The 16,542-nt window shown below is 53.1% G+C and overlaps 1 protein-coding gene across 5 annotated transcripts in view; it reads right to left on the bottom strand.

Moving 5' to 3' along the window:
- Positions 1–10,085, bottom strand: part of CHD4 (chromodomain helicase DNA binding protein 4) — a 29,438-nt gene extending 19,353 nt beyond the window's left edge. For 3 of the 5 annotated variants that reach the window (XM_068971334.1, XM_068971335.1, XM_068971336.1), the window contains exons 1-10: positions 9,993–10,085; positions 8,983–9,160; positions 5,430–5,551; positions 5,018–5,233; positions 4,711–4,829; positions 4,350–4,591; positions 3,029–3,156; positions 2,616–2,751; positions 2,293–2,471; positions 1,896–2,135 (exon numbers count right to left, since the gene is read on the bottom strand). In XM_068971334.1, coding sequence (XP_068827435.1) covers positions 1,896–2,135; positions 2,293–2,471; positions 2,616–2,751; positions 3,029–3,156; positions 4,350–4,591; positions 4,711–4,829; positions 5,018–5,233; positions 5,430–5,551; positions 8,983–9,082 — 1,482 coding nt within the window. In that variant the 5' untranslated portion in view covers positions 9,083–9,160; positions 9,993–10,085. The remainder of the gene's footprint in view (positions 1–1,895; positions 2,136–2,292; positions 2,472–2,615; positions 2,752–3,028; positions 3,157–4,349; positions 4,592–4,710; positions 4,830–5,017; positions 5,234–5,429; positions 5,552–8,982; positions 9,161–9,992) is intronic. The other 2 variants (XM_068971337.1, XM_068971338.1) reach the window with 1 other exon arrangement.
- Between the last annotated feature and the right edge of the window lie 6,457 nt (positions 10,086–16,542).

Raw genomic sequence — 16,542 nt, 5'->3', positions numbered from 1 at the left:
AGGACTGGTGTGACACCACTCCTATCTGCCTAACAGAGCTAGCAGCTAGAGCAAGTAGGCACAGAGAAGTCACAGGCCTGCAGCCCAGATTTCCTCATTTAATCTATTAGATTGGTGCAAACATAATTGCAGTTTTGGACTGTGAAATTTAACATTTAAATTTAATCATTATAACTAGGCTAAAACACAGTTTTATCAACCAAAATAGGGACTAACACAATAAACATATTTTTGCCAATGAGAAATAAGTTTATTCCTGTGGCGTAAAAATCCAGGCTTCACGATTCAATGAATTCTTGGAAAGCATTTTCCACATCATGCTGGTTGTGGAAGCATTCTCCCTGCAAAAAGTTAAGCTGCTTGAAGTAGCAGTAGTTGGAAGAAACAGACATAGAGGTCAGGTGAATATGGCAGATGAAGCAAAATTTTGTAGCCCAATTTGTCGAACTTTTTCATTGAACATTGTGTGAACACCACATGATGTTCAACATTGACTGGACATCAACTTTTTGATTGAACCGTTGATTGTATCATGTATGGTTGGGTGCTGTCATGGAGAAGACTCGAACCCTTTCACTGCTGTAGGTCTGGTAGCTCAGACAATAATCTCCCTGCAATGCAGAAGACTGGCCTTCGATCCCTGGGTCGGGAAGATCCCCAGGAAAAGGAAATGGCTACCCACTCCAGCATTCTTGCCTGGGAAATCCCACGGACAGACGAGCCTGGTGGGCTATAGTTCATGGGGTTGCAAAGAGTCGGATACTACTGAGCAACTAACACACTTTCATTGACCAATGCTGGCTGCAGGCGCTGCAGCTTTCAGTGCATCTCATCGATTTGCAGAGCACACTTCCAAAATGTAATGGTTTCACTGGGATACAGAAAGCTGTAATGGATCAGACCGGCAGCAGACCACCAGTGACCATGACCTTTTTTTGGTGCAAATTTGGCTTGGCAGATGCTTTGGAGCGTTTTTTCAGTCCAACCACTGAGCTGGTTGTTGCCAGTTATTGCACAGAATACACTTTTCGTTGCATATCACAGTCTGATTGAGAAATGGTTTGTCATTGTTGCATAGAATAAGAGATGACGACACTTCAAAACCTTTCCAATTTGCTTCAAATGCTGAACAACCATAGAATGGTTGATGTTGAGTTCTTCAGCAAATTCTTACGTAGTTTTAAGAGGATGAGCTTCGATGATTACTCTCAGTTGGTCACTGTCAACGTCCCATGACTGGCCACTACGCTCATCTTCAAAGTTCTCATCTCCTTTGCCAGACTTCTTAAACCACTATTGAACTGTACATTCGTTAGCAGTTCCTGGGCCCAATGTGCTGTTGATATTGAGAGTTTTCTCTACTGCTTTATGACCCATTTTGAACTCAAATAAGAAAATTGACTGAATTTGCTTTTTGTCTAACATCATTTCCACAGCTTAAAATACACATAAAATAACTAGTTGTTAGAAAAGACATAAACCAAGAAATATCCGTTAAAATGATGTATAACACAACCACATTTAAGAATGTATTCCAATTATCAAATGGCAAAGTTCAACAGTGCTAAACCTCATTTACTTTTGCACCAACCAAGTAACAGCAGTAAGTGGCCGTTATATGACTGAGCTACCAAGATCTCGAGGTTGGTGTCAAGACAAGAAAGGATGTCCTGGGCGACATCCCACTTGGGACAACAGGCAAAGCATCAGCTCTGTTGGAAGTCAGTCCTATAGTTTCCCAGGAGAAAGGCATCCCAGGACCACAAAGGAAGGAAAACTCCGGTTCCGGGGCTCAAAGGCCTCCAGCTCTCCAGCGGTCTCTCCTGCACCTCAGCCTGGAGATGCCCACATGGAAGAGGGGTGAACCCTTGGCCCAGTTGGGGCCAGGCACTCACCGTGCAGCGGGGACACAGCCATTCGCCATTGGGAATCTCTGGGAGGGGGGGGTTTAGGCAGTGGATGTGGTAGGAGGAAGGACAGGTGTCACAGCAGAGCAGCTCCCCGCCATCCTTGCAGACCCGACAGAACTCCATGTGGTGATCATCCTCTTCCTCGGGGTCTCCCCCAACCTCCTCCAGGATCTCCTCGCCCTCCGAATTGTCCTCCTTTGCTTCCCACTGGATGCCTTCCTTCTCCTGAAGTTGAGGACCACAGAGTCAGGTTACAGCCACCCCCCACCCACCCAGTTGGACCACGCCCAGCATCCCTCCAAGAGCATCCCAAAGCCCACAGCCAGCAGCACCAGCGTGTCTCCCCCCGCCCAAGCCCTTGCCCTCAAAGCCAGGCACTCACGCAGTGTGGGCAGCTCCACTTGCCCTCAGGTGCCTTCTCCATGTCCGGGTCCAGGCAGACCATGTGGTATGCGCGGGGACACGTGTCACACAGGATGATCTCTCCGCCTTGCTGGCACACCTCACAATAGTCCTGGTGGTCTGTCTCATAACCATCCACAGCAGTCACCTCCTCCTCGCCTGGGCAAGGAAGAGGGAAAGCCCAGTTATTAGAAAACGACCACCTCCCCCCACCCCTGAAGCCCAGGCCCCATCTCCTTAGGGAGATGCCTCCCCAGTCATTCCCCTCAGCCCGTCACATATTGATACAGAAAAGCAGCACACCTTTCTTTTTCTTTTTTGTGGTCCGCAGTTTCTTGCGACTGCGGCTACTGCGGCTAGTAGAACCATCAGAAACAGAATAGCTATTGATACTGGCGTCGTCGAAGTCAGACTCCACATCTAAGTCATCGTCCTCACTCTAATGGGGCGAGAAGAAATACGACTCAAGATTCAGGCCAAGGGGAAGAAGAGAGTGGTGGAGAAGGGAGGCAAGGGAAGGGAGACAAGGGAATTGTTCTTCACTTGGGGCACTGCAATCACGGCAAGGACTTACAGTGACCCTAGAGCCCTGTTCTATGACCAACTCCCCACATACTTCAGCAACCACCGTGAAAGGTGAATCCTGAACTGAGACACCATCCTCTCCACGGGCTAAGGCACCATCACCAGGGGACAAGGACAGGCTGGGCTCTCACCGAGGATCTTTTCCGCTTAGAACCAAAACCTCCCAGCTTGATTTTCAGGGGAGCTACTTTCTTGGGTTTAGGCTTCTTGGCGTCAGGGACACGAGGGCTACCCTTAGGCTTCCTCCGAGCATTGGGACCTAAATCAGGAGAAAGCAAGTGAGATCATGCAGTCCAAACATCCATAAACAGAGCAGAACGTGGGGAAAAGAAAATATTCACCACCCAAAGTATTTCCACTGGGTTGGCCAAAAAGTGCCTTTTTAAGTAAATGTAAGACACATTTTTCACATTGGAGAACTTTATTACACAATGTATCCATCATTTTGTTCCACTACCTTCTGCCATTTTTCTGGCAACTTCATAATCCTGTGTTCCCAAAACTTATCTTTTTGAGCAAAGAACTGTTCCAGGTGCCTTTTACAGTCTTGCAGGGAACTGAACTTTTTTACATTAACAGAATTTTATAAAGATAAAAATAAATGGAAATCTGAAGGTGCAATGTCTGATGAACAGGGTGGATGAATCGGAACTTCCCAGCCAGGCTGTAACAGTTTTTGCCTTGTCATCAAAGAAACATGCAATCTTGCCTTACCCTGAGGGAGCTAATAAAGGACTCCTTTCCAATCCCACCACAAACACAACATCACCTTTGTTAGGATGGAGACCAGTCTTTGATGTAGTTGGTGGTGGTTCATTTCACTTGCCTCACGATCTCTTCTGTTCCACATTACTGTGTTGACTGTTCTCAATTAATGTCTTGATTTGATCACTATCAACTTCAATTGGTCTACCCAACCATGGAGCATCGTCCAGCGAGAAACCTCCAGCCCGAACCTTTGCATATGACTTTTGACACATTCGATCAGTCACAGCACCTTCTCCACATACTGCACAAATCTTTTTTTGCATTTCAGTTGCTTTTTCACCTTTCTTGAAATAATAAAGCGTAATATGCCAAAATGTTGCCTTTCTTCTTTTGTCTTCAATACTAAAATGACTACACAAAAATTCAATTTTGGTAGTTTTTTTTTTAAATGCACACTGATATAACAACCATCACAATACGACCTAACAAAACTTTCAAGTGAAAAAAAAAAAGGACAACTAAGCAAGACTAGAGCCATCATATGGAAAACAATCGAAGGAACTTTTTGGCCAAGCCAACAAAATACGCCCCACCTAAAACATTTCTATGCTGAGCTTCCCAAATTTCCCTCCTGACCCAAGATTCGTCCCTCCCTCCTGGCTTCTATCTTTGGGCTGACAGAACAGCACATCCACACATCTGCCAACCACACTAGCCCCCACTTCCACTGGGTCCCATTTGCACCTTTGCCCTCTTTGGTCTTGGCCTTGCGGATAGGCACCTCCACAGGGGGTGGAGGCGGTGCCACTTCAGTGGCCGTCACCATGCTCTCAACCACAGCCACTGCCGCCGCTGCAGCCGCTGCCACAGAAGCCCCAGAACTGCCTTTGAAGGGGTTGTTGGTGCTGAACTCCCGCCACTTCGCACCCAAAACCATCATCATCTTGGAGACGGCAATCTTGGGGTTTTTGGCAGCAATGAGGGGTCTGGGGGAGAAACAGCAGGAACAGAAAAGAGGAAAAGTTTAAAAATAAAAGATGGCGATGGAAGCAACAAGAGATAATGGAAGTGCACTCCACGCCATCCCCAAGACCCTCCTGTTTACCGAACAAACTGGCTGAAGGCCTTGTAGTTGGTGAGGGTGCGATAATCCTCCTCAGAGAACACATGGTCAATGTCTTCCATGCCCCAGTCTTCCAAGAGCTGAGCGGATGACTTAGGCTCCTATAGAGAGAGCAGGGTCAAGGCTTGACTCCAAGTGCCCACACTCACCAGAGGATGTGAGCCACAACTAAGGCTGGCAAGTCGGGGGTACGAGCAAATCATTAGAAACAGGAGGAGAGAACTCAATCTCAGGGGCAGCAGAGTGTCTGGGAAGCAAAGAACAGAGAAGAAGGTGGAAACGCAGGCACCTTCGAGTCGTCGTCGTCCTCGTCCTCCTCCTCCTCCTCTTTCCGCTTGGATTTACTCTTCTTCTCCTTCTTAGGGCCCAGCTTCTTCTTCTTCTTCTTACCAGGGGTGTAGTCGCTGCCTTCGCTGTCTGAGCGCAGGGCCACCTCTTCCTCCTCCTCCACAAACTCGGGCCCCTCCCCAGAGCTGTCCCCCAGCTGCCGGCATAAGAGCAAACGCTGGAGCAGGGAAGGGGGGAGAGGGAGACAGACACACACATGCTACACACATGCCGGCCTCAGGACAGCGCCGAGGCGATGCCTGGGACCTGGCAACCCACTCCAGGGCCAGCGAGCGAAGGCCGCAGCCCTCCAGCCCTTCTCGGGGCTCCTCCTGCCTTCCTCCTACTCCCCATGGCATCAGTCACCCACTCACCTCCTTTTTTTGGCGCTTGCTCTTAGGGATTTTAGGGTCCCGAGGTTTCTTAGGCTTTTTCTTCTTCTTGAGCTTTGGAGTCTCTGCTTCTGACAAGTCCTCTTCTGGGTCCTCTTCGTTTTCTACATTTATTTAGCAAAGAATGGTATGCAGGGAAGAGATCAATAGCAAAAGGTTAGCGCCTAATCCAGAAGCTTTAGTCTTGATTCCCCCACCTCTTGTCCCAGATTCCACTGGAGAGAGCTGCTACACACGCCACCGGTGGAAGCTGATACTCGGGACAGAAACAGACAGAGAGCTGGAGATCCTCGAAACAGGCCTGCAGGGCCAAGGTGGGCCCACCTCAGGCAGCTCCCCAGACCCTGAGCAGAAGTCCTCTATACGTTCACCAGGACAGCCGAATCAAGCTGCATACAGTTAACCAAGGGAAAGAAACAGGTCCAGCCCTCCTGTATTCCAGAAACCATGAATGAGAATGAAAAATCCTACCCAGAAAACAACCACCAAAGACAACACCCTCAGCACATTCCCAGAACAGTACCTGCTCAGTGGTCCCGGAAACCACATCCTTCACTAACCCCCTTTGGCTCATCACTGCTCAAAACCACCAGAAACTCTAAGCCCCAGGTTCAGCTGCCAGCCTAGTATGGTGCCCACTCCCAAATCGGACTTCCCTTCCCCATCTCCAGCTCTACTGTTCCTTCCTAGCTTCTCCTGGGTCAGTAGCCTCTTCTCCCCAGGGGCCCAAATCAGCCCAGCTGTCACCATCTCCCCCTCCTTCCTCCTCCCATCTGGCTCCGCCTCCTGCCGGCTAGGAGCACACACAAAGCCTGGGGTAATGCTGAGAGCTCCAGGGCAGGCATAGGTGGGAAGGGGCACCAAGGGTGGGGGAGAAGGCCAGGAGGCAGCTTCCTTTGTAACAGACATTCATACCAGCGCACCAGCTCCCTCCTCCCTCCTTCCCAAGCCACCCCCGCCCAAGGAGGGGGGAGTGGAGAAGGGAGTGGAGGAGGAGGGAATGCCTCATCCACTGAAGAGAGGGAAAATGGCTCCTGACCACAGAAGCCAGCCCAGGGCACCCAGCTGCCAACAGAGGACAGACAGGAAGTAGCAGGGGAGGGGGGTTGGGTGGAGAGAGGTAGCCGGAGGGGAAAAGACTACCCTCTCATAGATTTCCCAAATGATCACCTGGCCCCACGTCCAAACGCCACCTCTCCTAACACTACCCTGGGATGACACAGTTCGCAAGACGCCATTCTAATGTCCTAGACAAAGATACCCAAGACACCTTGAAGGGTGACCCCACATGAGGGCCTGAGTTACTCCCTCAATCGTTAGGATTTCAATCATCAGAGCTAAGGTTTAACAAAAGTTTGGCGGTACTGTGTCAGAGTACACAACCTTCTTTCTGACACCCAAAAGGTTGGCCTTCCTTGCGGGATGGAAGCCCACAGCAAGTCTCTGAAACTCAGCTTCCTCATCACCTCTACCCAGAGTGCAGGCCACAGATCCTAAAGCACCTCTAACAAGGTTACAGGCCACCATCTATCCAACCGGCTGAGAAAAAGGGAGCAGTACCTAGAATAATGGACAACAGTCTCCAACACAGGTTCTTAGCTTCTGGCCCCCAGAACTAGCCCGAAAACGCCTCTGGCTCCACCCTTCCTGTGAGGGGCAGATACTGGGGAGCAAGACACACTGGACAAAGCGGCATCAGCCTCCCCCTTTCCCTCTCAGCCGGGGATCAGGCCAGGCACAAGACAGCCCCTCCCATTCCCCTGGGAATGGAACACCAGTTTGGATCTCAGCAGAAAGAACCATTTTCTAAGCCCTTCTCCCAAGTCATCCCTGTACTGTCCCTGTCCCCAGTCAACTACATCTCTAAGAATCACCATCAAAGCTGGAAGTGGAGACTGGGACAATTCACATAGGCAAAAGGGACCCCCTTCCATCCACAGAAGACCCTCCAACTTCTCAGGCAGATGTGCTGACCTGGCAAGAGGCAAACTGGCTCATATAGAGGAAGATTTGGGAGAGGGGCAGGAATGGGGTGTGGCAAGTGGAAAAACTGGGTCACACTACAGCTTGGGGCAGAGTTCACCCTGGGAGCCCGCACAGTTCCCAGTCAACACAGGGGCAGCCCCAGCCCGAGGGGACAATGGGAAACCCAGATGTGGAGCCAGCACTGGCGGGACGACACTGCTGCTTCTCATGCCCCCCACAGAAAGGATAGGATCCTCTCAGCACTATCACCCTCCCCCGCATCCTGGGCCACAGCACAGAAATCTGCCACTGTGCCCTCCACGGTGACAGGATTCAAGCCTCAGTTTCTGATCCCAGCAGCTGAAAACTCAACAAGAACACTGACCCTCTCTCCTAAGTGTACCTGGGTGGAAGGGGAGACTTCCAACTAAGAAAGCACCAAATGTGGAACCATCTTTCCCAGACCACCTCAACTTGCAGCTGGAGCTAAGGAGAGAGAAGGCAAAAGGGAAAGATGTTTGCTGGGAAACAAAAACAGAGCCAGCAGGATCCCAACTTAATATATACAAAGAAAATGAAGAAACGGCGGGTAAACAAAAAGATGAAGAAAACAAACAGGTGACTTAGCTAGGTGCTCTGAAGAAAAGACAGAGGAGACAGAGATCCACTTTAGAAACATAACAACAATCATCATCTGAGAATAGACAAGAGTCATTCCAACCAGGCAGGGTGGTTAAAACAATTCGGGTTTGGCCAGTCCAAGGAGCCACCCCAAATCACAGACAGCACAACCCCCAACACACCTACACAAACACTTCACACCACCAGCCCAAACCCTAGGCTACCTGAGCAGGGCAGAGCCTTCTGGGAAAAAAGCCAGGATTAAACCGACTTGCCAGAAAAAGAGGGGTGCCCAGGGTATCACCTCCCTTCTTTCTGCCCCTCCCAATGTATCCTGCAGGCTATGACATTCTACCCCAGCCCCACTCTTAACATTCCAGCAATCTGCCTGACTAAAAGCGCTCTAGATCCCAACTGAGGAGCGCAATTCAAACTTCACACAGTTGAAACTGCACAGAAAGCCGGTAACTGATCAGAAGCTAAAAATAATCAGAGAGTAACCCGCACTCCCTCTTTCTTTTCCACAGCAGCAACCACAAGATCCTGCTAACAGAGATGCTCTGACGGTCTTCTCCAAGAGCAATCCTCAACCCCCTCCACCGCCGCTGCTGCCACCGCGCCCAGCCTCCAGGAGTCCCAGGCACCTGCAGTCCTTCGGGAACCCACACCAGGCAAAGCCTACCAGCCCCAAGAGCTCCCTCGACCGGGATCCGCAGAGCGTTCCCAAAGACAGTGCAGCAAGCTTGCACCGCGGTCCGCGCAGCCCAGGAGGCACATGGCTTCCACCCCCCTCGCGCCGGAGCTCCGCAGAAGGGAACCACTCCCTGCGGATGCCCTCTACCTCAGGCTGCATGGTGGGAGCCCAGAAACTCAACCCTGCCTCTCCACAGTCACTAGGGAGGGCCCAGATGGCTCCTTCCTGCCTGGGGGCCCTGGGGGAAGGTGTTACCTGGGTGGGGTGGGGGCAGACTGTTGTTCAAAAGTGCATCCATGTCGTCCTCCTCGCTGCCCGCGGAGCAGGGGGACGGGGAGCCCAGGCCCGACGCCATCCCCTTCCGCTCCCGGCCAGGGAATTGGCCCAGCTGCTCCTGCCTGCGGCCTGGGGCCCTCGACACTGGCCCGAGTCACTGTGCGGGGGAGGGGGGAGAGAAAGAGAACAGTCAGTGACGCGCACGGCCCCCTCCCCCACCCCGCCGCGCTTTCCGCCCACCCCGGCCCCCCCTCAGCCACCCGAGCAGGGCACCCGAACCACTCAGGCTGAACTTAGTTCCACACTCCCGGGGGCGGCCCGGAAGCTGGCTCTCCGACTGGAGCCCCCCAGAGAGAGCGGCGCCCCCGAGGGCAGGCCGGTGCTGGCGTGGGGAGGGGAGAGGCCGCTGGACGGAGCCGGGCGTGACGGGGGATGGGGTCCGAGTGGCCGCAACTGGGGGGGGGGGGGGCCAGGGGAGGCGGCTGGCGGCGAGGCGCTCGGGGACACAAGGTCACTTGGGGGTGGGGGGGGCGCCTCCCTGCGCCTGGGGAGGGGCCAGTCCCCAGACAGGGCAGCTCTCCAAAGGCTGTCCTCTGGGACAACTCGGGCTCTCCAGAGGAGCGGCGGGGACGAGGGGGCGTGGAGGCTCGGCGCTCCGGGGGGCTGGAGGCAGGGGCGTGGGGGCCGGCACTCCCACCGGGCAGGGGGCCGAGCCACGTGTCCCGGGGGGCAAGTGAGCTGAGGGCGAGGGGGGCGCCGGGCATTGTGGGAGGCCGAGTACGAGATGGGAGTCGCTGAGAGCGAGACTCGGGTCGGGCGAGGGCGGGGGCTGGGCGCACTGCCGGGCAGGGAGAGGCAGGGTCGGCTCCCGGGGCACGGGGCGGTCCGCGGGTCCGGGGACACCCGAGGAGCAACTGGGTGAAGGAAAGACCCTCGGGGCTGGTCGGGCTGAGAGGGGCGTCTCTCTAGGAACCCTGAGCTCTCCTCACCCCGGAGCCGCCGCAGGTCGCGCTGGGTCCGGCCCGGTGTCACTCCCGCTCCGGCTCCTCCTCGCCGCGGCCGAAGGGGGGAAAATGGCTCCGGCTCCGGCGTCGCCTCTTAAAGGGCCCGAAACACCGGCCGGGAAATCCCACCGCACAGGCCCCGCCCCCCCACGGACAGCCCATAATAACCTCAACCAACTCCAACCCCCCCTCCACTACCGCCACCCTCCTCCTTAGGTCTCCCGGGCAACCCCCGCCCCCTCGTCGCTCCGGCAACCATTGGCCACGCCCCCTTCGAGAGCGCGCGCGCGTGTCACCCGGGCAACCACCCACCTCCTGGCCATCCCATAATACACACGGACACCACCCCCCCACCACCACCACTACCACCCCACGCACACACACACCATACACATACATGCCAGGGTTGTTGACATCTTATGATATTGCAGACCTTTTGCAACTAACCCTTTATCCCCACCCCCCGACATCCCATAATAGCTATCCTTTGCCAACTTCTTCACTCTTGGCCCTAACGCTAACATCCCATAATAATTCGTCACCTCTCCCTTCCCATGGCCATCCCATAATAAGCACCCGTCCCAGCCCTTCAGCCTCACATCCCATAATACTCATCCCCATCCCCCACAGACATCCCATAATAACCACTCTTCATCCACCCCCAGTTTGATATCCCATAATAGTCAGAAACTCACCCCCCCCATCAACGGACACTTCGGCCTCCTCCCACACACATCCCGTAATAATCAGTCTCCCACTTTCAGTACTGACATCCCATAATAACCCAACCCCTGGCGCTGCCCTCAGCCCCTGCAGGCTAGATCCTCACAACTCGACCCCCAGACTTCACACATTCATTCTAGTTCCACAGCCCTTAATAACCACTCCTCCCCATCAGAGAGATATCCCATAATGATCAACAGCCATACCGTCACCCCACAGATGGACAACTAATCTCCTTTCCTCTAACACTGGAAAGATATCCCATCATTTCACTCCCCCACCCACACACTGACAGCCCATAATAATTGCAAAGAACTCGTGGTCAACCAGACATACCATAATACTCCCAGCACAACCCAGAGTCACATCCCATAATGCTTCACCTCCACTACACTACCCCTATACCTTTTCAGCCAGACATCCCATAATATTCATACTCATACCTCCTCCATCTCCAAGGCTGTCAGTCTATTCTAACACCCACACCAGAGAGGGTGAAGCGGGCTACCCACATTACCCTGTCCCCGCCCCAACCTGTACACACCTTCATCCCTTAATGAGCCAAAGCAGTGTCCTGGCACAAAGCGTCTTGATGTATGAGACAGACCCTCGCTTTCCTCATCCATCATTTCCAGACACCCTGAAAGTGACAGTCAACCTAGGACCCCACCCAGTCCCACCAAAACCCAGGTGTTCTCCAGACACTTACCTTCAGGTGAGTTTTCAGTAAGACCAACCAAATAGTGTGCTGACCAGATGAGCCATTCACATAAAGTTTCAGTTCAGTCGCTCAGTCGTGTCCGACTCTTTGTGACCCCATGAACTGCACCACGCCAGGCCTCCCTGTCCATCACCAACTCCCGGAGTTCACTCAGACTCACGTCCATTGAGTCAGTGATGCCATCCAGCCATCTCATCCTCTGTCGTCCCCTTCTCCTCCTGCCCCCAACCCCTCCCAGGATCAAAGTCTTTTCCAATGCGTCAACTCTTCGCATGAAGTTTAGCTCACCCCAAAGCATCCCATAACAATGACAACCCCCCACCTAAAGACTACTTCTCAACATTCCAGCAGTCCTTATCCCATACCACCTCCCCAGGTCAAGCAGTCCATTCTCATTCCTATGAATGGACATCCCACCGTGGTGTGAACTGAAGATCTTGCTATCTGCTCACGAAGACCCAAGATTTGCTCTCCTTGTACTCATGTTTATGCAACAAATGTTGAGGGAGTACCTAGAAAGGCACAGAGCTGGGCACCATAATGCCTCCCTTCAAGAAGCCTAAACAATCAAATAATGAGGCTAGACAGAATGTCTGGTGTCAATGAAACACAGTGTTAGTTCCTAATTTCCTGTCACAGGGAATAAAACAAATCCCAACTGGTCTCAGGAGACATCAGATCCCAGTAGAGATTCTCAGTGGTCCTTCTAGAGGTGGGAGGTACTTCTAGAGGATTTACAACGTAGATGGATGGTTAAGATAATCTCCTCTCTGCTCCCTATGTATGTACTAAGGGATTTTGATTGGAAAATACTGTCCATCCATCCAGCAAAGCATTTCTAATATAGAAACCCTATAATGTCATCATGTGCTTCCTTCCTGAGACTCCTCAACATGCCAGAATTATTATCTTTATATTTGAACACTAAGGGCTTCCCTGGTGGCTCAGACAGTAAAGAATCCATGGGCAATGCGGGAGACCTGGGTTCAATCCCTGGGTTGGGAAGATCCCCTGGAGAAGAGCATGACAACCCACTCCAGTATTCTTGCCTGAGAATCCCCAAAGATAGAGGAGCCTGGAGGGCTACAGTCCATGGGGTCTTAAAGAGTTGGACACAGCTGAGAGACTAAGCACAGCATGCTTGAACACCAAATCCTGCTGACCAATGACCCATGTTTCTCATTTATATGTTCTCATTCGTATCCTGAAGTCTCATAACACTTCCAACTGCCTCCATCCTCCTCTTGTTGAAGTCCCATTCTTCCCCCCCCAAAAAAAAACCCTCATCACTGTATAATATTCACCATCTTCCCCTCCCGTGTACAAGTCAACATCCCAGAATGCCTTTTTCATTTATAATGCCACAAGGAAGCCTCCAGAAATATACTATTCCCTTCCTTACCTGTACCTACCCTGCAGCTACCCTGAGGACCTAACCTAAGAAAGTCAGAGAGCCCAATCTTAAAATCCTTTGGCCCTTAGAGAACCTGAGCCTATAGCCTATCACTTTTTCCTCTTCCTGAGCCCCAGAGAACCTGGGTGAGAACCAGTATCTCAGCACCACTTCCTTGGTGCCCTCACTCCAGACCCTAGAGTCAGATAACACCTTCCTCTACTCTCCTGTGCCTTTTTCACACAAGTCCAAGGCCCTTGCGGGTACAACAGGTTGAAGAGCAACCGGAACTTCCTCCTAGGAGAGGCCCTTCCTGACCAGAAGTGAGTGTGTCGCCCTTCTAATCTCACTTCCCTAGAGAAAGGGCCTGGCCAGATGACCCTCCCTCCTCTGGGAACCTCAGGACTGGAGAGCTGGCAAGGAGAGATGAATTCAGGAGAGGCAGACACTTGCTTAGGGAAATCAGCATCCCTATGCTTCCAAGCATCACTTTGCCGATAAAGGACAAAGGTCCATCTAGTCGAAACTATGGTTTTTCCAGTAGTCATGTATGGATATGAGAGCTGGAACATAAAGAAAGCTGAGCAAGGAAGAATTGATGCTTTCAAATTGTGATGCTGGAGAAGACTCTTGAAAATCTGTTGGACTGCAAGGAGATCAAACCAGTCAATCCTAAAGGAAATCAACCCTGAATACTCACTGGAAGGACTGATGCTGAAGCTGAAACTCCAATACTTTGGCCACCTGATGCAAAAAACTGACTGACAGGGAGAGACTCTGATTCTGGGAAAGACTGAAGGCAGGAGGTGAAGGGGGCAGCAGAGGATGAGATGGTTGGATAACATCACCGACTCAATGGACATGAGTTTGCACCAACTCCAGGAGACAGTGAAGGACAAGGAAGCCTGGTGCTGCCATCCACAGGGTCATGAAGGGTCAGACACGACTAAGCGACTGAACAACAACAAAGGCTTCCAAGCAGAACACCAGTGACAGCTCTCTCCCCAAGCTCCTGCCTGACTTCACTCCCTAGACCACCCTTTCAGCACATCCACTCTGGCACACAGGCTATTTCCCCCATTCTGCAAGGCTGCCTAGTCTTCCCATTCAATTATCTTGTCTTCAAGGTTGGGCCCCATTCATTTGTGCAAATCCTCCCCCATGCTTATTCTGAGGACTAAGAGCAAACCCTGCCCTCCTCACTTGGGGGACAGGAGGCAGCTCTTTCATTAAGGTACCATCTACCTCCTTTCAGGAAGTTCTTACTAACCTACAGAGCTGCCAGAGCATTATTATGCCCTCCTCTCCCCCGATTTCTTTAGGGGATCCAGCCTGCCTCTGGGCCTCAAATTTCATTCTGTAATGTCTACATCTTCCCCATACCCTCTTCTTCCCATATATACACCAAGTTACCACAAAGATTCATAAACCAGGAGAAGAGTTTTGTAACTGGATAGTCACAGCTTCTTGTCTGTGGAGACACACATGGTTTCTTTTGTCCACCACAGCCCTTTACCCCATCCTGCCGGTTGTATCCACTTACCCCTTGGCTCCTCTTACTCCCCACCTCTTCTTGATACCACCACAAGGGTAGGTCAAAGGCTCGTCTTCTCTCCTTGACTTCCAGGGGGCTAGAATGTTCATGACACTGTTGTGGTCCTTCCGCCTCTGTGCTCCCCCTCCCTACCCTGGCCCCAGGCTCCCCTCCCAGATAAATTATAAATAAACCACTAGCGAGATTGGCCCACAGAGACTAAGGGTGGGATAATCTCCTGATTAATGCACCCAAGGGGACAGCCTCTCTAGCCTGTTACCTTAGTGTTCTGCTTCCCTCCCTGTGGTACAGAAGAACCTAGAATAACAGAGTGGGTTGTCCATGGAGTTTTCAGCACATACTCTGTAGTTCTCTCTCCATCTCTGTTCTGTGAGTCCCAGAAACTCTGTTCGCTAGACATTTAAGAGTGTTCCTGCTCTGTCAGAAAAGGGGGTTTGGGAAAGCAACACGGGACAGAAAAGCCACAGGGACAGTGCAGGCCGATGGCTAGGCAGGATGGAGGTGGTACAGGGCTGGGGGGCACCACCGCACATGTGTCCTGAAGGAGCCAACTCAGTCTTGCTCCTCCGGTGTGGCTGCAAGGTGGCACAGCTCCCCTGATCGGACCCCCACCTGAGCTACAGTCCAGCCAGAACTCAGGCCTCCTCACCGCAGGCCTGGACTCAGCCACCCTTGTAGCTCACAAGCTGTTTAGGGACCCAGGTGTCCAGGCTTCAGATCCAGCTAGCTCTAGTCTGCCCCCGGGGCCTCTTCAAACAGCTGTCACGGATGAACCTCTCCAGCCAGTCACTCTTGCCAGGCCTCAGGTCTGGCTCCAGGGCTCACCCCACCCTCCCCAGCTCCTTCCCTCCCTCTTCCTTCCTTTCCTTCCCCCTCCCCCCCTCCCCAGAGCTTCACCTACTCAGGACAGCCCCACCCAGCTGTGCTGGGCACATCCCATAATAATCCTTCTTGCTAGCCCCCACCCCCCCAAAAAAAGAGAGGCGGCCATCCCATAATAGCCACCCACAAGAGACATTCCGCGGTGACCGCCCCCTCCCTGCAGAGCTGCCGGGAGCAGCCATCCCATAATAGCTGGCCGCCTGTTTTACTGGTTACTGCTGTGGAGGGAGCTGGAGAGGAAATGGAGGGGAGAGGGAAGGAGAGGAGGATCAAGGGCCCCCACTTTGTGGAAGGGAGTGACAAGGGGAAGGAGAGTGACCCAAGGGGATGGGGAGCCAAGGGGACATGGACAGGTGGGAGGTGTGGCCCACTGGCCACCACAACCCTGCTTTGGGACCTTCTCCGCATCCTCAGGGGGTTCGTTTCCCCCTCAGCACCCGGAGGTGGCTGCTAGTTAAGGAAGATGCCTAGGATGGGTTGAGGTGCTCAAACAGCCAGACTGTGGGGGGTGCACTTCAGGTGTTCTCCTTGGGCCATGTGCGGAAGGCAGACTTTAGTGAGGATGGCAAGAAAGTAAAGGGTGGGGGGGTCGGAGAAGCTCTCCTCAGGCCCTCCCCATTCTGCACCACCATCCCATAATATTCCCCCGGCCCCACTCCCCCTCCCACACACGACATCCCATAATATCTTCTGGAGAAGCAGTCCCCGCAGTAGGTACAAAGAGCTATCCCATAATATGCTCCCCCACCCCCACTCGCCACCCCCCCCAACTTGGCCCCCCCCCCAGTCACATGCAGCCGGTGCCATCCCCCGCTGCTCCCCCCTCTGGCCACCGAAGGCCTTGCCAGCCCATAATACTCTTGCCTCTGGTCGCAGGAGGCCTCCAGCCCATAATATTCCCTTCCACCACCACCCCCCCCTTCCCGCCCCGCACCCCTTCCTCCCGCCTCCAGTTGGAGCCGGGCCTCACCAGCCCATAATATTCCCCAGTCTCCTAAGGCTGCTCCAGCCCATAATACTCTCCCTGTCTCCTAAGGCCTCTCCATCCCATAATACTGCCAGACGCCTGACCTGTGGGCCAAACCCCAGCCCGTTGCACACATCGAGGCTGTGTCAGCGCCGCCGGTCTCCCTCCCTGTCCCTCCCTCCTCCCGCCTCGGCGCTCTCCCTCCCAGGCTGTCTCCCTTCCGCCCTCCTGCCCTGGGCCCCTCTCCCGGCCCCACCCGGGCCTGCCCGGGCCCTCACTTCCCCTCCAGCCTCC

This window comes from Capricornis sumatraensis, chromosome 4 (genome assembly GCF_032405125.1).
Source record: "Capricornis sumatraensis isolate serow.1 chromosome 4, serow.2, whole genome shotgun sequence".
NCBI classification, from domain to species: domain Eukaryota; kingdom Metazoa; phylum Chordata; class Mammalia; order Artiodactyla; family Bovidae; genus Capricornis; species Capricornis sumatraensis.
The sequence above is the reverse complement of the archived record's forward strand: the minus strand, read 5'-3'. Positions and strand labels throughout refer to the sequence as shown.